Source organism: Acomys minous, assembly GCF_964271855.1.
Source record: "Acomys minous genome assembly, chromosome: 17".
Taxonomy (NCBI): Eukaryota; Metazoa; Chordata; class Mammalia; order Rodentia; family Muridae; genus Acomys; species Acomys minous.
The window spans coordinates 10,070,710-10,097,061 of record NC_140500.1 but is presented as its reverse complement, the minus strand read 5'-3'; the positions used below and the strand labels follow the sequence as shown (position 1 = coordinate 10,097,061).

Sequence of the window (26,352 nt, the reverse complement as noted above, 5' to 3'; positions counted from 1 at the left end):
TTCAAATACTTAGTCCACTTAGTACATCCACCAGACCACAGGCAACCTAGCACCAGTGGTCACATCTTAAAGGAAATGGACTCTGTCACTCCCAACATCCATCAGTCGTCAATAGCTCTCAGCTAAGGGTGTGGTTTTGTGAGCCTCTCCCCCATCCACGTTAGGATTCTGACTGGCTTGATCTTGTGCAGATCTTATTCCTGCAGTCACAGCCTCTGTTAGTTCATGTGTGCTACAGCCTTGTTGTGTGTACAAAACATATCCGTCCATTAATAAACAGCTATCCCTGGCTCACGTTGTCAGGCTTGCATGGAAAACACCTTTACCTGCTCAGCCATCTCCCATCCCAATATCTATTTAGAAATAAAAACCCAAACACTATTTTATTTCTGTTTCAACAAAAGGCATTGAATTAAATCTAACTGCAGAAAATAGTAAAGAGGTTTTGCTTAATAGGAGAGTGTCAGACGCTCGGATCCACCAAAATTCTTTCTTACCTTCCCTAAAACTCAGGAGAAATTAGGAAATAAAAACCCATTAAAAATTTTTTTATTTACAACTTAGCCGAACCAGAGAGAGTATGACTGTGAACATCTCTTATTTTCCTGTAATGATGTTGCAATTTTACAGAAAACATGCAATAAAAGTCCAAAAGTATGTCCTGCCAAACCAACCTGTGAGATAATTGGTGAGAGCTGTTTGCAACTTCTTCCTATATGTGAGCACTGTGAAATTCCTGGGGAAGTTTGAATTCTGTGGGGTCTGTTGATGTAAGATCTCTCTTTCTGCAGCATGGATTCTTTTCCATGGTGTCCATTAGGCAAACTCACATACAGATAACACAAAGGGAGAGATACAGAAAGCATCAGCTGGGGTCTACCCTACTTCTTCTACATCCTGGGGGAAGTAGGTTTTTGTCATTTGACACAAACCAAGAGTAAGGGCTAAGAGTGAAACACCATTAACCGGATTAAATTTCATCTTTGTCATCAGCACAAAGAACTTTCAAGCCTGGGTAAGAAGAATTTAGGAATGAACTCAATGAACAAACTGTTTATTTGCATAAGCTATTGTTCTTGACAGCATGGTGTCATTAACGTTTTATTCATTGTTTTCCTAGTGTAAGTAAATAATCTTTGTAAAAGGCGTTGGCTATTACTTATGAAACTTGATAGCTATAAATGAAGATTGAGGGAGATTGTTTGAAAAAGATCAAGTTAGTACTTACATAGCACAAGGGTTTGAAATCAGTGGACCACAGCCAAGTGCAGTGTGCCCTGATTTTTGGCAGCAGCACATTGCTTTGTTTGACATTTGCTTCTGGTTGAGCCTGAAGTCACTGGGAAGGGACATGACCTCTTTGATTGGGTGTTTTCCCCATCACTTCTCATCGTCCCTTTCCTGTTGCTCCATCAAACATCATTTACCACCTGCTTAATCCCAGTGCCAACCACAGCACCACCCCTGAACCAAAGAGTTTATTGAATCAATACAAGGAAGGTGTAACAAGGAAGTTGTGTTCTTTACAATTTCTTTCTTTCTTTTCTTTCTTTCTCTTTTTTTGGGGCAATTGGGGGTTGTTTTTCTGAGGCAGGGTTTCTTGGTACAGCCTTGGCTGTGCTGGCCCCATTTTGTAGACCAGGCTGGCCTAGAACTCACAGAGATTTGCCTGCCTCTGCCTCACCAAATGCTGGGGTTACAGGCGTGCCCACCATGCCTGGCTCTTTACAGTTTCTTAAACATTGTTTTTCTGATTATTTTTTTCTTGCAGGGTGTACTAAAGAAAGAGATTGGTGTTCTAGAAGAATTCTTTAAAGACATAAAGAGTTGTCATCTTCCTCTGAACCCGGCCCTGTGCATAAAAGGAATTGATCGGGGTGTAAGTCAACTTATTTAATGAATAAATGGGCTGTTTCTTTTTTCTTCTTTCATTCATAAGATACTTTGCATAGATAAGGAATTAAAAATGAATATTTCAACTACTTTAAAGAAAAGGAAGATAATTTAATCCCATACACACTATGTATTATATTGAATTCACTGTGATGAGTCAGGAAAACGTTGATCCTGTAGCATAATTTGTTGATTTAGAAACAAGCTCTCATTCCCGGCTTTCTTCTGTCTGTGCCTTTATCATTGTTTCCATTTTCATCTTCGTTATTAAAAAGTGAAAGAGAACAAAGGTATTTCTCATGATGAGTAGATTTGTCTTACTATTAGGGGTGGTTGAATTGGGAACTTCATCCATGAAACTGTGACATATCCTTCGGAGTAATTAAGGAATGGACCAGCTGGCAGAGATGATTACAATTTCATGCCTATTTATACTACATGTATAACATGCCTATTCCATTAATATCTTTAGTTATCCATCTCCATTTTGATTCAATTTAGCATGCATCAGTGTCCATGTATCACTGAGTTCTATTATGTATTTTTGTGATTTTTACCCACGCCTGTTAAACCTTTCCTAGCATTTCCAGGATCACAGCTTCCTTAACCTTCTGTTCCTAATCCTCTGTAACAGGGCACCTACTCAATCACCTGTCTCTGACTTAGAATCTTTCCTTCCCCTTTGTTCCCACTAAGCTTTATTATTCTCCTTCTCGAAAATGCTAGAGGAGAAAGACACTAATAGGGAAAATGATTGATGCGTGAGATTTAAAAGTGAAGAGGCTAAGCTCTCACGCATGAGCACTAAGTGATACTGAAGCCAAAAAGGCAGCAAAGCTGCAGTTAGAAGAAAACTCAGTCCTACTACCAGCGTAAATGGACAAAGGTTGCTGAGGACTTGACACCATCGGGTCTATGACTTTGCTACTGTCTAGACCCCTTACAAACTTCCCTGTCATGCTTCACAAACGTATATGAGGGGGAAATAACAAGACACTTAATCCTGCAAATTGATACGTATCAATATGGACTACATTTGAAACATTGCTAATAGTTTAAAAACTGTGTGAGCTTTCAAGTGTTAGACGTATTTATTGACTAATATAGAGCTATAAGCTAAGCATGTTAGAAATGTTTAATGTAGACAGAAAACTAGACTGACTCCAATTCTCGGTTTTTGCTTCTTCTTTTTGAGTGTGTGTGTGTGTGTGTGTGTGTGTGTGTGTGTGTGTGTGTGTGTGTGTGTGTGTTAAGGAGTAGAATGATTTAATTTTTGACAACTATAAGTCCATTTTTATTTAGGTAGGCTTTGGGGTAGGAGATTGCTGTACGTGCTATTTGTGCTGAGGACTGGTCCTTGGGCAGGCAGGGTGAGCTAGCTGGGTCAGCAGTCAACAGTGTGGGACATGCTCTCACTTACCTTGCTGCTAAGACCACTGTCCTTCCCTACACTGGAAGTTCTGTCCAAGTAGAGCCACTTCCGGGCTCTGTTTGCTGTGACTATCTCTGTCTGGAGCACAGCTGAGCATTGGCAACATAACAATGGGCAAGAGTGGCATAACCAATAAGACACTGTCACATGGCAAATCTTAATCTGTCCTTAGGCACTGGGGTGAGAAACCTTACAGCTGAAATGAATGTGGGAAAGCCCTCCATCCTCAAAGAGATGCTTATAGAGAAGCCTAGAGCCCACACTGTGGAGAAGCCATGTGCAAGCAGTGAGTGTGGCAGGGCCTTACGTTAGAGAAAATGTTATATATCCCCAGAACCTCAAAGGCAGAAGACAGATACACACATGTGAGGAGTTTAGACAAATCTGTCATTTAGAATTCTTCATTGTTGACTGCAAGGAAATTGTACGACAGAAAGTCCTCTTAAACGTGACGTGACAAGGCATTCTGTCTCCTTTTATGTTGCAGACATCACATAAACAGAACCACTCTGTAAAAGCCTAATCATATAAGCACGTACAGTCAAAATTCACACCTCATTATACAACAAACATTCACACTGGTGACGGACTTTTTCAGTGTGATGAATGCGGTGTCTTCTGCTACAGTACGAGATCCACTGTATGTCTGAATCTATTCTGAAGAGAAACCTTACAAATGACCCAAGGAAGCTATTTGGTGTGTGTAGATCACTAAATCCGATGAGTTCAAGGAATGTGGGAAAGTCTTCAGTCTGTTCTATCAGTGGGAGAGGAACTCAGCCTGACCCAATTTATTTTATAAAGCATCACTCTTAAAGACAGAGAGCAAGGGTCTTAGCCTTACTTAAGCTGTACTCTCTTTACAAGCAAGTTCTCAGCCATGCCCTGTCAGGGAACTGTTAACTGTACAATTCCTTGTTTCTGTTTGAGTTGCTGAGGTACGACCTATGTCTGTGGATTGAAAAGCAATGATCAGACATTTTATTTGCTTACATTTTTCTCTATTTTTTTAAAAAAAACTATTTTTATATCTATGTCAGTCATCTCTGCTTCTCAAGGTCAGAGGCCATATCTGTTTCTCTCTTTGCACCTTAATCTTTCTTTCTTCCTTTTAGTTTTCCCACTTTGCCAAATATAAAACCATCTGCAATTGATTCAGCCTTCCCTGTCCCTTGGATCTGACCTTTGTAATGTACCTTTTGAACTTCTACTTCCTGTTTTGTTTTAGGGTTTGCCTTTCCCCGTGCAGAAAGTCTCTCCTCTACCTATTTTCAAATATGTATGCCTTTCATAACCTTTAACCTCTAGCTTACCTCCAAATGACCTTCTTCTTCATTCAACTGGAACACGTTTCTTTGAGAATTTTCCATCTAATACATATGTATATACTTTGATGCCAATTTTCATTGTCTTTTTAACTAGATATGGTGCTTCTTCTGTTGGCATCCAGATAGTGGTTTGCACACAGTAGTTGTTCATAATATATTATTTGTCCTGATTTTCAATAAATACACTGTGTGTGAAAATAAGAAATGAAACATGAAAGCAGAATAGATACAAGTAAAACAAAAAGAGTATCTAAAGTATTTTTCAGATGCTTTTTGACTTTTTCTATTCTTTTGACCTGGCATCCTTCAAAACAAGGCCTACAAATTGGAAATCAGAACTTGAAAACCATTTACCTAGACTCACTTCTGTCTAATATAGGATTTCTTAACTCTTTGCCATGATAAGATCATATGATTCACTAATTAATTCTCTAGCATGATGATATCATATTATTTACTAGCTGATTCTGTAACATGATAAGACCATGTCCTCCACTAAAGGATCATGTGATTCTTACAGCAAAACCCAAGCTTCTCATGCAGCCCCGCCTTTAAAACTATAAAACTCAAATTTATTCAGCAAGCAAGGTTTTGTGTTTGGTTAGAGATTCGGTTAGATGTATGTTGACAACTAAGTTAAGAAAGAGATGGCTTTCTTCTCAGCTTATGCCGATTTCACATGTTAAATATGCACATTCGAACTGATCCGCCAATATATATTGATGTGGTTATTACTGGCTTGATAGATTGAACATACCAAATCCCTTTCTTTTCTTTAGCATTGATTTAACTCTTTACTACTCTAAGCACAGGAAGCCTTTCAACCCTCCAATAAACTAGGCAAGTAGACACAAGGGAGAGTTGAGTGAGAGCAGTCAGCATCGAAACACCTAAAATATAACTGGGAAACATGGGGGAAAGAAATGAAAGGAGGAAACTACGCTGTGTTATTATCTACAAAGCAAACATTCACGAACAAAAAGGGTGTTAATTCTCCCAAGCACCCTGTGTGCTGTCAAGTTCTGCAGAACACATCTCATAGTCATTAGCTCATGTATCTTTTACCAAAATGCATGTGATAAGCTTTCCTATTCTCTTCTTTTTAGTGTAGTAAAGACATACAAGGTAATAATTTTAAAGTCTTATTGATAATAAAATACAGGAATAAGATAAGAATTCTGTTCTCTTTTAACTGTGAATCAACGTTTCTTTAAAATGAAAAAAGCCAACCTGAAATCTATAGACAATATATATATATACATATATATGATTCACTAATTAATTCTCTAGCATGATGATATCATATTATTTACTAGCTGATTCTATAACATGATAAGACCATGTCCTTCACTAAAGGATCATGTGATTCTTACAGCAGAACCCAAGCTTCTACACACACACACACACACACAAACACACATACACACACACACACACACACACACACACTATCTATATACCTCTTAGTTAATTTTAAGTACAAATGCATCTATCTCTATTGCTTGATGTGTGAGTTACTTGGCTGCTGCTGTGGTAAAGCACCAGGAGCTGCTTAAGAGTTTAGCCTGGCTCACAGTCCGAAGGAACACAATCCATCATGACAGGAAAGGCATGGTAAGAGGCTGCTGGGGCCAAAAGCTGCCTAGGCACAGTTCTGCCTACAAACAGGAAGTAGAGAGAGAAGGCTGGACACGGGACCCAGGGTTGTTCCTTTAGTGGTGCTTCACTTCAGCACTACTTCAGCACACATGTGCAAACAGGAGTTTGTGTAGAACATGTCTTATTCAAACTGTCACACTTACACTACGCAAACAATGTTCACATGCAGATAACAGAGTGAGGCGTTGTGCAGCCTCATCGTGCTCCTCAGAGGCGCTGCAATGTACAGCTTGAGAATTAGCTCTAAAGTTTTCCATTTGATGGTTTGGAATATGGGTGACTGTGGGTACCTGAAACTGCAGAAAGAAAGATGTAAAGAAAGGCACATGGTGACAAACACTTGAAATTGGGAGACTAATGTTAGTTTGTTCATTTTTGACAAGTGCAAGTCTTGGTTCAAGTATAAAAATCATATCTATTTGTTTTGCTTAGTCATGTTGCAAATTCTGCAAGGGGCTGTGGTTTTCAGAAAGGTGTTGTCTTTGCCTTGTTTTGTTCACTATTTTTCTTTTCTCCTCTTATAGGCATGCTCATATTTCACATCCAATGCATTGCCATTGAAGATTACTTTCGTCAATGCTAATCCAATGGGCAAAAACATCAGTGTTATTTTTAAGGTACAGTAACTCTCCTGAATCCCAAAATTGATTCCATAAGCAGAACTATTGATTTATTGCTCACAAAAAGAAATGATTGCAGTTATTTTCCCCTGGCAGAAACACAAAGGTTTCCCAATTATTTTAGAGTCTGTCTCTTTACAGAATTATTGTGTATGCCAAGCTGATTGGCAATAAATCAAATGTTACTGGCTAACTGCCAGGCATCCTTCAGTTCAAATCTTAAACTAAGTTTGAATAAATGAAGGCAGAGGGTCACTTTTGAATGGCAGAGAAATTGAAATATGTGATAAGCTTCCAGAAGCAGCATTTTCTTTTGGCCTAGGTTTAAAAAAAAAAAAAGGATGCACAATACAAGGAACCTGAATGGGATAAATTATTTTAAGGTAGCAATTTTGTCTGCACATACTTGTCTATTTTTTAAATTATTTTAAAAAATTATAGCCAGGCGTGGTGGCGCACGCCTTTAATCCCAGCACTTGGGAGGCAGAGGCAGGTGGATTGCTGTGAGTTCGAGGCCAGCCTGGTCTACAAAGCGAGCCCAGGACAGCCAGGGCTACACAGAAAAATCCTGTCTCGAAAAAAAAATTATTACACATGCACAGACCCATTATGGAGCATGCGCAGTGTTCTTGTGGGAGTCAGTTCTCCACAGTGTTGGTCCTGGGAATTGGCCTTTATCCACTGAACCATCTCACCATCTCATGGGCCCTGTTTATTTGTGATTGTGTTTTCTTTTGAAGAGAAGGCCTGATGTAGGCTGTCTTTGAACTCCTAGCCCTCAAGCCTCTACCTCCAGAGTAAGTATGGTTATCGGCATGAGTCATCACTTGCCTATTTCAGTACATTGGAGTGTTTTCTTTTCTCTACAAATAAAAATCAATAAGGAGCCCTTCTTTCGCAAGAGGAAAGAGAAAAAAAAAGCAGGAACAGAGTTGTAGATGGGGCACAAGGAGACACTGATTAGGAGGGGTAAGAAGAAGATTCAAGTCAGCCAATCATCCAGTGCACACGGTCAACCACTCAGCAAGGTCCTGGCCTGACTCTGGCGGAATGATGGTGATCATGCCCACATTTAACATTTGCCCCTCAGAACCCTAAGTCTCAGTGATCCCAACATGCATTCTTTTCCCATTAAGAAAAATAGTAAGACACCTTATCAGGAGTAGATCATCTGTATAAATTTAAGGACATTTAAAAATCAATTCCTTACTTACTTGAAAGCACCAAGAGAGTTTTTCCTCTGTTGCTGTATCCATTGCATTTCTATCACCCCTGATGGAAACCACACCTTTACTGTTTCTTACTGTAGGAGACAGTTTCCTCTGAAAACCTCCTTGCAGCCTTCACAGTGAAGGTCACTGACACACTGGTACATCATACATAGGCTACTTACAGCCTAGTGAGGAAGCCACCAGGACTCTATCGCATGTCTCTGCGTGGGCTTATGACAGAGCTGGTCATCCTCACTTCCAGACCTCCCTTGGTCGAGTTTGGAACTTGGGTAAACATTCCTTCTACCTCTCTGCACCAGACTTTGAGTCTAAGAAACTGTAAGGAGCAGAGAGATTACTATCCAAGACAGAATTCCAAGTAGTGCCTCTCATTTGATGGCGGGAGCTCTTGACCCTTCAAAGGCCAGGTCTCACACCTTTATCTGCTGTCAGAAGCACAAAGTGTTTTGAATGCTAATGGAACAAGAGAGAACACCCTAAGCTGAGCTAGAAACATATCTGGGGGGAGAAATGTCTTGGACCACTTTGGATGCTTTGGATGACACTCCGGGAGAGGCATGAAACTGCAATCTTGTTTTCACAGGCTGGGGACGATCTTCGGCAGGATATGCTTGTTCTGCAGATTATTCAGGTGATGGACAACATTTGGCTGCAGGACGGCCTAGATATGCAAATGATCATTTATGGCTGTCTTTCCACAGGAAAAGCCCAAGGTCAGTACAGATTTGAAAATAAGGTGATTTGCATTATTTATCTTGCTAGCTCACTGGTAAGACGCTACAAACTGATAGCTTTTATTTTAGGTTCACAGTCAGAGATCCAAAGACTTATGTGTATTCCTTTTCAATTTCCAAAATTACCACCAGGATAACTGATATCAAGCAAAATTAATTGTGACTTTGCAATTCAGATGCTAACTGTGATGTTCTCTTGCTTTTCTCTATGAGTTAGTTGCACTAATGACTTCTTTCTTCATTTCTTAAGATAATGATGCTATCATGGTGTCCAAGATCACAGACTAGTGCTATAACAGATATTGATGGCCCAGGAAGAGATGCAAATCCATACTTCAAAGGGCAGTTTTCTCCTGAATGCACATCAGTGTTCACAAGTATAGAGCCAACCTGTCATAAGTCTAGCACCATCCATAGCAGAATCACCTGTCTATTCAAAACCATTAACACACAAACCTCTAAGCCATATAGACACATGGTATAACAACGTTAATTTCTTACTTGTTAGTCATGTGTGCACATCGGTGGATGGATTGGTGGGAGCATGCATACAGTATGTGTAGAGAGGTCAGATGACAACTTTTGGGATCAGTCCTTTTCTTCCACCATGTTGTTCCTGAGAGTCAAACTGGGATCCTCAGGTTTACTGAGTCATCTCACTGGCCCAGAGCTAGCATTTAAAGTCTAAAGGAATTTTGAATAGCTACAAAATCAGCATCAAAATGAGAAAGCATGCATACTTTGAGTATAATTCAATATTTATTTTCCTTTGTAAAGTCCAGATATAAATATAGAAGGAGAGACTCCATGGCTTAGGTCCATTGATCAGTTTATTAGAGGAGAGTATTGGTGTTTTATTCTGCAAGTTTGTTAAATTACACATTAATGCTTGTGACTGTAAAAAGTCTTGGGACTTCTTACACAGTTACACTACTTATATGTGTTTCTCTTTTTAAAATATTTTAATGGCAAATATTCACTCTATATATTGTAAGGATCAATAAAGAGATTTCCTTAAAATTTGTCATGCGTTTTGTCAGATTCACCTCACACCCTTTCCTTTCTCCTTCTATCCCTTCCCCTTCCTGTCAGTCTCTTTCCATCCTGGTGCCTCACCCTTCTGCTTGCATATCATATATCCATGTATGTATGTGTACATGTATATATGCACATATATATGATTCTATGTATCTATAAAAAGCTTAGGATCCACGAATGGAAGAAAATACAATATTTGTTGTTCAGATCCTGGCTTATTTCACATAATATAATATAGTTGTCTCTCATGGCATCCATTTTCCAGCAAGCAACATCACTCCATTCTTCTTTGTAGATAAATAAAGGCCTCTTGTGTATATACCACATGTTTTCTGTTTTATGATTTCATCCACTTATGCTGGAAAAATCCTAAAGGATATAGTCATTTTTTTTATTCAAAGGTATATGTTTTTTAAATCCATTGTTGCAAAAGAGCCATCCCTACAAAATGCCTCCTTTCCTGAGGACACAGCAGCAGCCTTGTTGTCTTAGCCAGTGTGTCTTGAGGAGTTACCTGCTAAACTCAGAGTCTCCCCAACATAATTCAAAAGGAACCATAGTAGATCAGAGATGAGCTTACTTTTGTTCCAATAGAAGGGGCCTTGCTCCAAGCCAAAAGGCCCCCCCAAACCTTTTCTAATTTCTTAAGAGCAATCATTGATAACTACTGCATCGCAATTGTCATTTTTTTTTTCACACCATGCTTCTTGGTCTCACAGAAGTAACCTAACTCTTCCATATCGCAACCTGCTGGAAAACTAAGAATGAAAGTAGGCTGGTTAGGCTGTGCTTCTCATATATCACAGATCACCCGTGCTTTAGAAACTTAATAAATGCTGGGCCCCAGTGGAGTGATTTGGTCCCATCTTCTTGTGTCTGTTTGTTACCGCATCATGCAGCCCAGGGGAAATCTTCCAAAGTTATCAGAAGAAACAGCTATAGACTTTCCCAAAGTGGCAAAGAGTGGAAGACAAGCTTTTTCTCCTCCGTGTACCAACAGCCTTCTACGATGGCAAGGTTTATAGAGGGAATTATGCTGACAGAATATGTCTTCAACAAAAATAAAGACATATTTCAGAAAGCAAAGTTGCATTTCCATTAGATTTTGGGGCTTGTTGGATATCTCCTGTTCAAAAGCTTTCGGTTGTATGTCCCCCCTCTGTGTTCATAGAGTTTTTCTTGCTCCCGTCATCTTCTGAGCATTTGGTTGTTCTACTCCTAACTATTGTGAGAACTGAAAACACCAGAAAGTCTGGATTTCTATTTATTTCAGTGATTTTATTTATAAAGCAGTTACTAGAGAGTTATTGGGGGGCAGCTAGTCATCTTGGGAGAGGTTGAAAACTATTTAAACTGTTGTCCTGTGTGGACTAAATATCAGAAGTCTTGAAAATCCGGACATGTTAACAACCTTGGGAGCACAGTGAAAAGCCTTGATGGATGAGTGGCCATGGAGGCAAAGGTCGTACTTCAGGTCAGTCAATACATGATCCTTTTAATATGAAATCATTATCACAGTTTCTCTTTAATGTTATCTGGCAGAGAAGGGGCATGAGACGCCCCCATGCCTCCTGTTCACTCTCAGGAACTGAAGTGGTGGTGCTGGCTTAGCCTAAAAAGAATTTTATTTCTAAAGTTTGGCGGTGGTGGTGCATGTGTTCATGTGTGCACCCATGTCTTTGCATAGGGGTGCCAATGCATGTGTGTGCACATGTAAAAAGCAAAGGTTGGAGTGAGATACCTTCCTCTTCTCTCTTCACTCTATATATCAAGGGATGGTATTTTTCAAAAAATTCTCCAGAAAAGTGTTTACATAGAAACAATGAAATATGATCATATCTACTCCCCCTTTTCTTCTCACAACTCTTCCCATATCTTCCTGTCTTCTGGACCTGACATAGCTATTGCAGTCATGAACTTGAGCAGTTGGGATTACCTTCAGAAGAACTGCCCAGTATCAAGCCAGTTAAAACTCAAGCACAGATGAGACATATGACCTCCAAGCCCCACCCTGTGCTAAGGAAATACTGGGAGTTGATAGTTTCTGAGGATGGGGTGATGATTTTTCCTTTTTGAAAATTTGCCCACTGGTAGGACTCTCATGCTCCCATGGATGGTTCCATATCCATGCACATATGGGCAAAACTGGCTCGACCTATTAAATTAGAAGAATAAAGAGGAGGAAGAGAAGAAAGAAGTGAGTCTATTGCTGAATCCAGAGCTTTCAGATTTGGAAGTCTGGCTACACAACATGCCCTTTATCCACCTCTTGAAGGCTGGCATTTATAAGCATACTGCTAAATGCCTTCCTGATGTTTACATGAACACCAAGGAGCTGAACTCCAGCTCTCAGCCTCCTGAAGCAAACACCTCACCAATGAGCCATTCCTTCAACACTCTAAACAGAGGTTTTTATCCTGTATTTGACATGTTTATGGAGGAATTATATTTTGTTCACAGAAGGCAGAAATGCATTCGGTATTTAAATGTGACTCTCCTCCTCCAATGGTTCATGTGACAGTCAGCATGCTCTTCTAGTGACCTTGGGGCTTCCATGAGGCCATCTATACGGGCTCTATACCATAGTTCTAGAAATAAAACATTAAGTGCTTCTGATAGATCTGATGAAAACCTCATGTTCAGATTGATGAGACATAGAAGAGATGATGAGGCACTCTCTAGACAGGGCTTCTACAAGGATAGTTTGAGAGAAAGGAAGAAATCCAAATAGTGCTATCGACCATTGTTTCCACCCACAGTTGAGGTATGTAGTGTAAGTGCTGCTCATCCTGGCAAACAAAGTTAGTTTCCATAAACTCTCTCTGTTATCACCTAGGATTGATAGAGATGGTGCCAGATGCGGTAACACTTGCCAAGATCCATCTGCACTCTGGGCTGATAGGACCACTAAAAGAAAACACCATCAAGAAGTGGTTCAGTCAGCACAACCAACTGAAGGAAGATTACGAAAAGGTTTGCTCTTCTGGAAGTAACTTTAAGTAATGAACTTAAATAAGAATATGCTCTGGTCTGTTGAATGCTGTGATTTAGGGGAAAGTAAAGTAAATCCACCCTGAGTTATAACTCACTCACTCACCAGCCACGTGAGAGTGAGCAGCTCGGGGTGGCATGATAGCTAGACTGCAGCCTCGGCACTTTGTTTTCCTTCTGAGTGAAGTCCCTGACTATGAACAAAGAATCTCTTCACTCAGATCTCTCCCTCCCTCCCTCTCTCTCTGTCTCTCTCTCTGTCTCTCTCTGTCTCTCTCTGTCTCTGTCTCTCTCTGTCTCTGTCTCTCTCTCTCTCTCTCTCTCTCTCTCTCTCTCTCTCTCTCTCTCTCTCCCCCTCTCCCTCTCCCTCTCCCTCTCCCTCTCCCTCTCCCTCTCCATTCCCTCCACCCCTCAAAAATCACACTGCAAGGATGATGGCTTCTGACACTAAATCCTTCCAGAATCTTCTACCTATTTGCACACCATCTCCAATATTCATAAATAAGCCTTTTTGATCAGATTCCTCCTGCTATGCTCTGACTTTTCATCTACCATTTTTGAATGGCTTGTAGAATTTAAGATAAATAGATGCTATAAATCGATGAGATGGTGATAGATTGTAGATAGATAGATAAATGATAGAGAGATGATAAATAGATTAGATAATTGACAGATAATAGATATATGGATTCTATAATACAAAGATGAGTGGGTAATAGAAATAAATATATGTTGCAGATGGATAGATAGATAGATAATATATAAGTAGGAGAAATACATGGCTGACGGGCAACTGTAGGTGATTTCTCTCTTTACTATTGTCATTGTTTTTCAACTGACAGGCCTTGAGGAACTTTTTTCACTCTTGTGCTGGATGGTGTGTGGTAACATTTATCTTGGGAGTCTGTGACCGACATAATGACAATATCATGCTGACAAAGTCAGGCCACATGTTTCATATTGACTTTGGAAAATTCTTGGGCCATGCACAAACATTTGGTGGTATAAAAAGGTCAGTACACAAACATTTATTACAGTAATTAAGCAATGCCTTAAATAATATATAGTGTGCAGTGGCAAAGAGCCTGGCAAATAACTTGTGTCAAATAGCCCAGGGTAATATAAGTATGATTATAACTCTAATAAGATGGAAGGAAATATTTTTAGGAAATTATTAACAGAAGAGTGTTTCTTCAAGATGTTAAGAAACTAAATTGGTCCTCCTCCACGGGTTACTAAGTCTACTCCAACTAATTGTTTCAATTAATATTTTTGTTGTCTTATAAACTTTGAATGGGAAATTATACACAAGTTGATGGCCTCGGTCCATCTGGGATATTGCCGGTAGGAGATAAGCACCAGTACTTTAAACATAGGACAATTAGCTAACTCTCCAATCTGACTTAGCTTTAAATCATTCTTCAGATATTTAGTGAGTAGCCATCAATCAAGGCACTATTAGCAGAAGGGTAAACAACTGTATAAACCATGGCTTCCTTCATGGTTACGGTTGGAGTGCAAAGTGTCTCCCATGGGCACCTGCATCTGGATCTACAGCAGATGGCTCTGACTTAGAAGGTTCTGGGACCTTAAAAAAGTACAGCCTCCTAAGAAGAGACTTGATACCCTATGAGCATATACAGGGGGAGGAGGTCCCTCTCAGTCACAATCATAGGGGAGGAGAGTAAGGGGAAAATGGGAGGGAGGGAGGGATGGGAGGATACAAGGGATGGGATAACAATTGAGATGTAATATGAATAAATGAATAAAATATATTTTTAAAAAATGTACAGCCTGACTACAAGAAGTGGGTCATGGGGATGCTTAAGGGTTTTTTTTTTTTTTCTTTTTTGTCCCTCTCCACTGGGCCCTGTCTGTTCTCTGCTTCCTGACTGTAGAAGGATACAACTCAACCTTACACTCCGGCTGTCATGTTTGTACCTCTGTGATAAACAGTATTCCTTCCTACTGCATAAAAATTAGCCCTCTGGGTATTTGGTCGAGGTAATGAGAAAAGTAACAAAAAGCCCTATTAAACTAATAAACAAAGACGTGTTGGAAGGAAATAATAACTTCTCATAGGAAACACAAATCTGGGGTGAAAGTGGCTGGGGCAGGCTGCTGCTTTAGAGGCTGCTCAGAGGAGACAGGGGTACGTACCTGAGACTTCTAGAAACAGAATTCTCTATGCGGTGCTGAGGCTGACCTTGCAGCTGCTTTAAGTTTTCTGACCTCTAAGAGAACAAACACAGCTCAGCTATGAAAAGGAAGGATTTCATCCCCCGTGCATAAACAAGTTCTCCCCTTTTATTGCTCTAATTTTGAGATTAAAAAGGATTGACACCAGCAGAGTAAATCAAAGGGCCTCACAGCCCTAGCACTGCTTAAGGATTCTGGAGACTGCTTGCCTAACCCTTGCAATGGGAACTAAGGAGGAATTTCCCCGTGTCCTAAAGCCAACTGGATTTTCTTTTGATCTGTTGCTTAATCATTGTTTCTCCATTTTCTCTAACAAGGTCATAAATAAAAGCTATTACGAAACCCTGCACCCACAATCAGGTTTTCAGTTGGTAATGTCTGTATAGCAGTACTATTTACCACAACCACAAGTGATAGAAATGCTTTCAGGAGGAACTTGGCATCCTCTTGATTTTTTAACCTTTGACTTTTTAGATCCTCCTATTTCAATCAAATGTGGTGACTCTCATGCACACATTATTAGAGCATTGATGATTTTTCCTCATATCCAGACTAATTCTGTTCCAAGCAAGTACCAGGATTCCATGGCAATCATAGCTACACACGTGCCTTATCTACAATGCAAAGGAAACACACAGTAATTTTGAAGATCTGGTCAGTCTCCTGGCCCTCATTAAATTCTGGGTCACTACAAATCCAGGTCATAGATATATCAAGGAAGCCTAACTGTTTTGAAGAGGTTACCGCTTTTTTTTTAAACCCTCTTTTACAAAGAGACAGGATATGCCTGGGCCTCAAGGGAGCTCCTGACTCAGGATCTAAAGCTATTGAGCAGTTAAAGATCAGGGACTTCCAGGAGGCCGAGGACACACAGTGCTTGTCCAAGCATCAGGACAGGAGGGGAAATGTTCTACACTTAAGAAATTATTGGTGAGGCTCTCCTCAGCTGATAATTGCTTGGAGCATGGCCATCTCATGGGGGTTTAGCATTCCTTCTGTAATAGCACGCTCACGTTGACACTGTGGTTATATTGCTCGTGTGTGGTTTTCCAAGCTGCCTAATTACAAAAAGTTCTATCCTACTCAATGGAGACTCCAGATTTGCTTTCCCAATTAACTCGTGGATATTAGACAAGAGACTTGTGTTCTTTCTGTTGGGCAGCAAAATGTGCTTTCTGGAATGTAGGTCATTTGTGATACCAAGCTGAAGGTAAGTTGGAGCATCCTCAGTGCACCGCAGCCATTTGTGCCCATGCTAAGGATGTCATTTGTGATTAGGAAAGTGCATCTTTAAAACAATGTGTCTTAATGTTGCTATAGTACTTCTTTATGACCCAAACATTTCTTGGGACATGCCTTGGGACAGATGGAAGTTCCTTTAGTTAGTGCCCTATGTGACATTCATCACGTGTTCACAGTCTTGATATTCATACAGCATAAATTCATACCTTTAAAACCTAAAGTTAGGTGTCTTACAAGATGTTTGAACTGTGAAAGACCCAAACATTTCAATTTCACAAAAACCATAAAAAATAATCTTGATAATAGTGAAGTTTAGGAACCAAGTACATTGTTCAAACACTCAAACTTTCCACCCTGAGACTAAAATCTCCCTGCTTCTGTTTACAGACTCCTATCAGTCTCCCCATTAAAGGAAGCAAGACTGTGATGCTCATAGATGTCAGTAGACACATTATTATGGTCATAAGTCCATGTGCGAGGCCAGAGTTTCCATTCCACTCTACAGTCTCCATCCCCATCACTGGTATTGAAGCTGGTAGCTCTCTGCAGATTGCTGTGGGACTAGCATAAAGCATTTGTTCTGTATCTGGGGCTGTACCATGGAATGTGCACTCATAGTCTGTGAATAAAGTAAAAAAATAACTTCGAAAGCTTCATACATGTTTGACATGTGATAACTTCATAATCAAGACAGAAACACTTCAAGGCAGGAGCTTTTTACTGTTTGCAAGTGGCAGTAGGGAATACCCTTAGCTGTTCTAATGTGTGCGAGGGCACCAATCAATGGCACCATAACCATTACCACAGCCATGAAGCTCCCAGTCGTCAGCAATACCAACACAGCTTGTTCTCCTATGCCTTGGGACAGGGGGAAGTTCCTGTACTTAGTGCCCTATGTGACGCTCATCACATGTTTACACTCTTGGTATTCATACAACATAAATTCATGCCTTTAAAACCTAAAGTTAAGTGTCTTACAAGATGTTTGAACTGTGAAAGACCCAAAACTCAAGGCTAAGTGTAAAAGTAACCAGGGTTGCTCTCCTTGATATGAGGAGATTCTTTTTTAAAGCAAAGCAGGCAGAAGTCTACACTGTTTTTAGTTTTATAATAAAATATTAAACATGTATCAATAATAATGCCTAGGATACATGACTTAAACTTCAGAGCCTACTCATGTCCAATCTATAGACTAGGATGGGCATAGGCCACCCTACTCATGTTCACTCTATAGACCAGGATGGGCATAGGCCACCCTACTCATGTCCTCTCTATAGACTAGGATGGGCATAGGCCACCCTACTCATGTCCACTCTATAGACTAGGATGGGCATAGGCCACCCTACTCATGTCCTATCTATAGACTAGGATGGGCATAGGCCACCCTACTCATGTCCTCTCTATAGACTAGGATGGGCATAGGCCACCCTACTCATGTCCTCTCTATAGACTAGGATGGGCATAGGCCACCCTACTCATGTCCTCTTTATAGCCTAGGATGGGCATAGGCCACCCTACTCATGTCCTCTTTATAGCCTAGGATGGGCATAGGCCACCCTACTCATGTCCACTCTATAGACTAGGATGGGCATAGGCCACCCTACTCATGTCCACTCTATAGACTAGGATGGGCGTAGGCCACCCTACTCATGTCCTCTCTATAGACTAGGATGGGCGTAGGCCACCCTACTCATGTCCTCTCTATAGACTAGGATGGGCAGAGGCCACCCTACGCATGTCCACTCTATAGACTAGGATGGGCGTAGGCCACCCTACTCATGTCCACTCTATAGACTCACAGAGGCAGAGGCCACCTTAATTACTGAGGTGAAGCCCAATGATCTAATCTAGTCTACATGACTCACATCTGAGAAAGGTGCTTCTGGAATCATTGTGCCTTAAATAACTCACGCTTGCAGTTTTTACAAGGGAAAAATAAAGGGCTGGAGAGGTGACTCAGTGGGTAGGCTGTGTGCTATCAAGCCTGATAACCTAAGTTTGAGCTCAGGGAATCACATGGTAGAAGGAAAGAACCAACTTCTGCAAGTTGTTCTCTGACCTCTACACACATGCCATTAAGCAAATACCTGTGTGTGTGTGTGTGTGTGTGTGTGTGTGTGTGTGTTACTCAATAAAATGGGAGCCATTTATTTTCTGAGTATGTATACTTTTCTTTAAAGGAAATTTCACAAGCAGAAGCCTTCTAAGTTTAAAGGATACAATGCCTCATGACTTCACTGTTAGAATCAGCATGCTTCAACTATTTCCTTAACACCCAGTTTTCAATAGGGACAATTTCACTGTGAGGGATAATGTTGCTGTTACTATGGTATTTCTTGAAGACAAAGACATTTGAAATTCATAAAATGTATTTTATTTATTTGTTTATTTATTTATTTACTTATTGAGACAGGGTTTCTCTGTGTAGCCTTGGTTGTCCTGGACTTGCTTTGTAGACCAGGCTGGCCTTGAACTTACAGTGATCCCCCTGCCTCTGCCTCCAAGTGCTGAGATGAAAGACGTGCACCATTTATTTTAATAATGGCCAGGTATGCCTTGTTGCTGAATCTATATGTCAATCAAAGGCAGAATGCATCATCAAAACATGTCATCTTGGTAACACCTGATAAGACACTGTAGGAAATGAGACAGAGATCCTACCTATTCTTTACCAGTTCTCCTTAGTAGGAGTGGCTTATAAAGTTATGGAGCTACTGAGTAATTATTTCAAGGAAGGCACATGGCAGTAGTGGGGTTTCAAGAAGAAGTGAACAGCATTCTGTCTTAAAGATTGCTAGGTTGCAGATTTAGATCAGTAGGTAAAGACATTTTTGCTACCAAGGCTGACAACCTGAGTTTGAACCCTGGGATGGGACACACACACACACACACACACACACACACACACACACACACATACACACACACACACACACACACAAATAATCATTTTAAAAATTAAAAGGGTTGGTGGATTTTGGAGATGGCTATTTGGGTAAGAAAGCACGAAGCATGAGATCAAACCGCTAAAACCTACATAAAAAGCCAAGCATGGTCATGTGTTTGGATGTAACCCCAACACTGTGAGACACACAGATAGAAAGATCTCAGGAGTATCTCAGGAGCTTGCTGGCTCTCTGGTGTCTTTAAGTTCAATGACAGGCCCACTGCCTTGCTAAAAGCCACAAGATTTTTAATTCCTAAATTCCTAAACCTAGCTGCCAACAACCATTCCCTTATTTGGCCACTTCCGCCTCCTGAGACTGACTACCAAGGTCCGGATATTAAAGGATTGAAATCCAGCAATCAAAAGCCCTGCTTTGGTCACCTTAATTAATATGCCCAATCAAAATTAAACACCTCATCCTAACATGAGGTTTTCCTTTTTGCCTTTATAAACTGCCATTTGCCTATGGGCCAATCATTTCTGTCTTGTCTCTATCCAGTTCTTTGTCATATTCCCTAACCTCACCCCCCCCCAAGGGAGACAAATACTCCTTTCTCCCTCCCATCCCTCCCTTTCCCCTTCCCTCTCTCCATCATCTTCTACCTCCTGTCTTTGTTATTACCTTCCCTTGTCCCTCTGAGTCAAACCAATCTCCTTTGAGCTGAGAACTTGGTCTTAACGGTATCTTGTGTGGAGATGGGCCCCTTCACTCAACAGTGCTAACTCTTCTACTGCCTTCCCCAAGGCACCCCACTGTCTCAGAACCCCCCCTCTTCTGCTGCCTTCAGAAAGGTATTCTCGGTGTCTAACACAGACTGGCTTCTTTCTCCTAAGCCATCCAAACCCAGCATTTGACAATGAAGGCACCCTCCTCGCTTGTGTCCCTATACTTTTCATGAAAGTCTTATCATCTCTATCCAGATAACTCAATAAATAGGTTAATAACATCTTTTGAGATAACTGTAGATTCACATAGGATTATAATAAACATGACAAAGAGATCTTGTATATACATTATCAGTTTTACCAAAGGTAGCTTCTTGTAGAATTATAATTTATCACACAACAAGGTACCAAAGGTGAGAAAAGCAAAACACAAATTGATGCCCCCTCCTGATTGCATCCTTCATGTATTCCTTGCACAGGTGTACGTGGCTACCTAACTCTTGTTCTCAATCTTACTCTATCCTAATCTGAGTTCCAGTCTTCCACCTATTTTCCATTTCTACAGCTTTGTGATATCTAGAATGTTATATAAATAGAATCATCTTGAAAGTACTATCTAAATATCTTATTTTTTTACTTTAATATAATTCTCTGGAGAGTCAATCCACACTGTTGTGTTTTTCAAAGCTGAGGCTTTTGATTGACAAATAACATTCTACAATCTGAGTGTAATGCAGTCTGTTTTGCCACTCATCTGTTGAAGGACATCTGGATCCCGTTATGTCCCTAACTATTAGGAAGGAAGCCTCTGTGAATGACTCATGTGTGGAGTTCATGAATACAAGCCTGCATTTCTCAGATAAGTGCCCACTACTGTAACCGTTAGTTTATATGTGGTTGTATATTGTTATTGATTTCTATAAGCTAGTGCAAGTAGTTTTTTTAGAAATGAAAGTACTGTACTAAAATAGGATATGGGACACACACTTCTACCAGCAAGGTGTAAGAGATTAAGTTTCTCCATATTCTTGTCGTCTTTACTTATATAGCTAGGTGAGCTCTGCTATCTCTTATAGGCTTAATTTGCATAGATGCAAATCAGGCTGAACATCTTTTCATGTGTTTATTGATTACCACCATATACATGCTCGTGAAATGTCTCTTCATATTTTTGTCTATTTTCTGATTATATTATTTTATTTTTAATATTTAAATTTGAGAATATTTTATATTCTTCGTGGTAATTATTTGTTGTCTATATTGCTTTCAAAGACCATTTTCCAGATTTTAAATTGTCTTTGTATCTATTTAACAATTTTTTTAACCAATGTTATAGATGCACTTAATTCCAGAAATAATGTGCCTAGTTCTCAGTTCTCAAAAACTTTCTCTTATTTTTATAACAGTTTTATAGCTTTGTGCTTTATATTTTTAGTTTGTTTTTGTTTTAGGTATGAAGTTCAGGTCACAGTTTACATAAATGTCTGTGGATACCCAATTGTGTTCAGAGGCTAGCTATTCTTTGAATCACTTTCATAATATCATCAAGAAACAGTTTGCCATATTTGGCTAGGTATGCTTCAATGTAACATATTCTATTCCATTTTAAAACATGTGTAGAAGCTAGAGAGATGGCTTCATGATTAAGAGCACTGACTGCTTTTCCAGAGGTCCTAAGTTCAATTCTCGGCAACCACAAGGTGGCTCACAACCATCTATACCCTCTAATGCCCTCTTCTGGCTGGCACGTGTATGTGCAGGCAGAGCACTGTACACATAATAAATAAATAAATCTTTTTTATAAGAGAAAAATATATGTGTCCTTATGCTGGTGTTCAGTGATAGCACCCTGCTGAGAGATAAAAGTGCTACCTCACAGCCTGGTAAGATGCAATGTTTAGGAGTGCAAGTTGAATTGAAATCATTATTTCTCCTAAAAGTATTTGGCTGAAAGAGATTGATTTTGTTTTAAAATATCCCATTTCATTTGGTTCTTTGGTTTTGGTTTTGTGTTGTTGTTGTTTCATTGTCTGAATCTGTTGATATTTCTGTATCACCAACTTCTTTGGGTCTAGATCAGAAATGTATGAGGCAAGAGACACTCGGGAAGCTTGTAACACTGTTGTTTCTTGAGTCCTGACATTGCTGGATGGTGTGTCCATCATTTTCAGGCAGTCTAGTCTGATTATTGGGTAGCATACAGAAAGACAGCTGTCTGACTCATAAGGCTTCACCTCTAGCCTAGATCTTTGGTCTATGGTCCTGAAACATGTGCTGTAGTCTTGGCCGTCTGCTTTGGTAAGTCTCCAAAGCAGGTTCAGTCTCTGAATGATGCTTTTCAGTCTTCCTGTTACACAAGACTGAGAACCCAAACTTCTTGACACCACTGTTTCCACCACACAAGCCACCACCTTTTCTTGTTTATCATCTTGGAACGTATTTTAAATCTCCCCACTTCTCTGTGTCTGTATGCCACAACCTTCATCCCAATATAAGATATTATCAACAGGAAGATACAAGAGAGGGGATAACAATTGGGCTATAATCAGAATAAATATAGTGAATTAATTTTTTAAAGGAAAAAGATATTATCATATGAGCTCAAAAACTTCTACACAACACACATAAAATCTCATCTTATCTGCCCAATATCCTTTTTATCTCTTCATATTGCAGATGGAACAATCTTTCATTAACATTACTATTGTGACTTAATGCATTGCCTCTATACCAATATAATTTTGTGTGAGGAGCAGGACAGGGTCTCACATTTACCAGAATGGATGCAAACCCACTATGTAGCCAAGATGACCTTAGATTCCTGATCATCTACCTGACCTTCACCTCCCTATTATAAGTGTTGCTTTTATTTCCTCAGATGAGGGGATGAGATGAGAGCCATACCCACACTTTATGACACAAGTTGGGCTGAGACCAGAGAATTTCTTTCTATCCCTAGGCCTAGGCATGGAAGCTTCTAAGCTCTGTCCAATCTGATCTTCTGCAAGCCGGGATCTTGAAGGTTTCTGCTTCCAGCCTCCATCTGCTAACATAGTCTTAGAATGTTTTCAGCCTCCAAGACTTACTGCTGAATAAGTTTACACTTTCTAGTTCTTTTTTAACTCTGGTTGCTTCAACTCAGTCTATTCTGCCTCAAAACTGCCCTCCAAGGTGACCAATTCAAATTGGTGCCTCTCCACTTCTCACCGAGTTGCTCTGATTGGACAAACTGCCTCTGAACTCTATAAACTGAATTATTCTAAACTGGACTATATTCCTGTAGCCTACAATACTCTCTCCATGAACTCTCCTGATTTCTCTCTGTAAGGCTCTGACGTACCTTCTGCTTCTGTTTTGTGTATCCCATCTCTGACTCATTCCGTCAAATCTTTCTCTGATTCATCACTTTGTCTGCCACTCAGTCAGACATCACTTTCAAACATTCCTGCTTCTTCCTTCTATAAGCAAGTCTTACTTTCATGGCTTGGGGTGTGTAGTCCAGCCAGATTGTACTGTAATCCAGGGCATGTCTACATTCCAGCCAGATCACATAGACCTAGAAAGTCTCTAGATATGATCCCTTGCCAGAGCAGTCATGTTTCTGGATTAAAATTCCTCTACTCCCTAGTTCTTTTACAGGCTTGCCTCACATTTATGAAGTACGGGGCATAAAACTCAAGGCTTTGTGTGCAACAGGCAAATAGTCTATTAACTGAGCTATGTCTCCAGACCTCCAACATAATTCTTTTGAAAGCTCTTTGAACTCACACCTGGTCCTGCACATTCTACAGCAGATGCTGAGTAGATGCCCTTCGGTGGCTAACTGCAGTGCTCTGGCATCTGGAGTACATCTCTTAGGTTCAAGGTACTGAATGAACAGCAGCAAATCTTAAATGTGTGAATCCTCAGAGCAGCAGCCACTGGCAAACACTTGTGACAATTATCTTAGTGTCTGAATGGCTTTATACAGAATTATATCTGCTGTGTGGCTACATAGGAAGCTGACAAAAGTAACAGTGAATGTCAAATATGAATCACCAATCATTCCTTATATCAAAAAAACTTATCTCCTCAACCATCACTGTCTACTTACAATATATTCTTACATATCCAAGAATAGCAGCATTTTAAAATCATCAAACCACTGCTTACATCTGCTAGAAATCTGGAAAACACTCAGCATTTTTACAGAATGCTAGTTTTGGAGAAAAGCTAGTCATACGTTTATACAAAAGTTAATTTTGGAAACAGAATGACAGAATCATAACAAGCTCACTCCTGTGGTCTTCCCACATAAATGCTAAGTTGTCACCAGCTACTCACTCCTATTTTTTTTCTGCTTGTAACGAAATACCATCAACATATCGTTTCAGATGCAAACGCTCTATAAAGAAGGGAAGGATGCTTCCTTTTCTCCTGAAAGTCATACATTTCATTTGACTTTCAGCTAGGAATATGTTATATTATGGAATAATTCTTTGAAAAATTAACATATTGTATTTATATAGTATGCATGTGTGTGTAACAGGGTGCACATGAAAAAGTCAGAGGACATGTTTTGAAGGTGAATTCTGCCCTTCCGTCATGTGGCTCCTGGGACTGTAACTCAGATTATAAGGTTTGATGGCAAGTGCCCTTACCCACTGAACCATCTTTTCACCCCTTGGAAGATTTATTACAAATAAAGCATTTTAATGTTTATCACCAAATCAGCACTATAGCATCAGAGAAGGATGAGTGAGAGAGAAGGAGAGAAGGAAGGAGAGAACACCCCCAACACCCACACACCCACACACCCACACACCCACACACCCACACACTCACACGGGGGGCGGGGCACGGGGGACATATACAGTTGACAAGGCAGAAAAGCCAGAAACAAAAGCAGATGTGGGTCTGACAAGCACTAGTAAAGTTATGAAATCCGTAAAAATAATTTATGCCCTGGATTTTTAATAACAAAAACTTCAGAGACCTCAAGGCCCTAAGTCTATGATCTAGAATAAGGTTCACTTTTGAGTCAATTCACGAACCACAACACACCTAGAGCTTCTGTAATATACTGGGACCAGATGGATTCCTTGTTGCACATAATACTCACTTTCATTTACAGAAGAGTTCTAGAGTAATTCTCATGTTTATAAAGTTTATTAAAAGTAAGAAAAATATTTAGAACTACAACGTCTTTCACTTTGTTGGGCTCCCTGAACATTTCAACTGTGATGTTTACATAGTGAAGTCTGTTTCTCCAATATTATTAGTTTATATTTGTCTCTAATTTGGATGTTTCTTTCAGGTACTTGTGTTTCTGTGTGGGTTTTCTGCACCCAGTTTCTCATGGCAGTTGCCCAGGGAAGAAGGAAGTGTCATTTTATGGAACCACAAGTTTCCAAGAGAAATTAGTTTGGGAAATTGTAGTTTTATCAGCTGAAAAAATATTGATCAGCTGAATTTATAATATTTTAGACTATTTTCAAAGCTCAATTCATAGTAAATATAGTATGAGATATGAGGGAAAACATCTTATAGATTTGTTTCTGATTATAAAAGTCTGGTATATTCCTAAAACTTTACCAAAAATCTGGAGCATAAGGCACTTCTCTGTTCCTGGGACAAACATGACAGGACCAAAAGCAACTCAAAAATTAGAAAGGGTTTGCTTTGGGTTCTGACTTCAGTGGGATAGAATCCCTTGTTTCAGGAAGGCAAGGCTTGCTGGCAGAGCAGGGAGCTGATCACGTTTTCATATGCACACCCAAAGTAGAGAGTGAATAAAAATGGGGGAGGTTATAAGTTCTCAAAGCCAACCACCAGAGATGCACTCACCCCGTCAGGGCTCCACTTCCTGATGGTTCCATAGACTCTCCAAACAACACCCCCAACTGGGGACCACACACTTAAACCATGAGCCAATGGGCACACTTATCCTTCAAACCACCACAATTAGCAACAGTGAAAACTACAGGGGTATATGATCTGTTAAGTGTAAAACAAAGTAAAAGGCCCAAGTAGGAACCCATGCAGCCAAGCAGTTTGAAGTGATAAATCAGGATTAAATTAAGTGTTAAAGTAAAAAGTGGAAACGGATGACATTTTTGAGTGAGAAGATAGAAGGGGGCTTAGTTGTGACAGGATTCAGCTCTGCAAACGCTCATGGCTGTTTGAAGACTTGCAATGACGTCCAAGCAACGATAAGATTTGTTGAGGGCTTCCAAAGTTGTATTAAGTGCTTTTCAGGCATGTAAGCTATGACATCCTCTCAGCAATATCAACAAGCAAGAGTTTTCAACCCACTTGGTAAAGAATGAAGTCAAGGATGAAGTGACACACAAAAGCCAGACGTGAAATCGGGATTGCCAGCCTGAGGCCTG

General features: G+C 40.0%; 1 protein-coding gene across 9 annotated transcripts in view; it reads left to right on the top strand.

Annotated features, from left to right (window-relative positions):
* PIK3C2G (phosphatidylinositol-4-phosphate 3-kinase catalytic subunit type 2 gamma) overlaps positions 1-26,352 on the top strand; it is a 332,391-nt gene that overhangs the window by 216,335 nt on the left and 89,704 nt on the right. For all 9 annotated transcript variants that reach the window (XM_084766217.1, XM_084766214.1, XM_084766215.1 and 6 more), the window contains 5 exons: positions 1,772-1,879; positions 6,837-6,929; positions 8,748-8,877; positions 12,773-12,909; positions 13,770-13,939. In XM_084766217.1, coding sequence (XP_084622343.1) covers positions 1,772-1,879; positions 6,837-6,929; positions 8,748-8,877; positions 12,773-12,909; positions 13,770-13,939 — 638 coding nt within the window. The remainder of the gene's footprint in view (positions 1-1,771; positions 1,880-6,836; positions 6,930-8,747; positions 8,878-12,772; positions 12,910-13,769; positions 13,940-26,352) is intronic.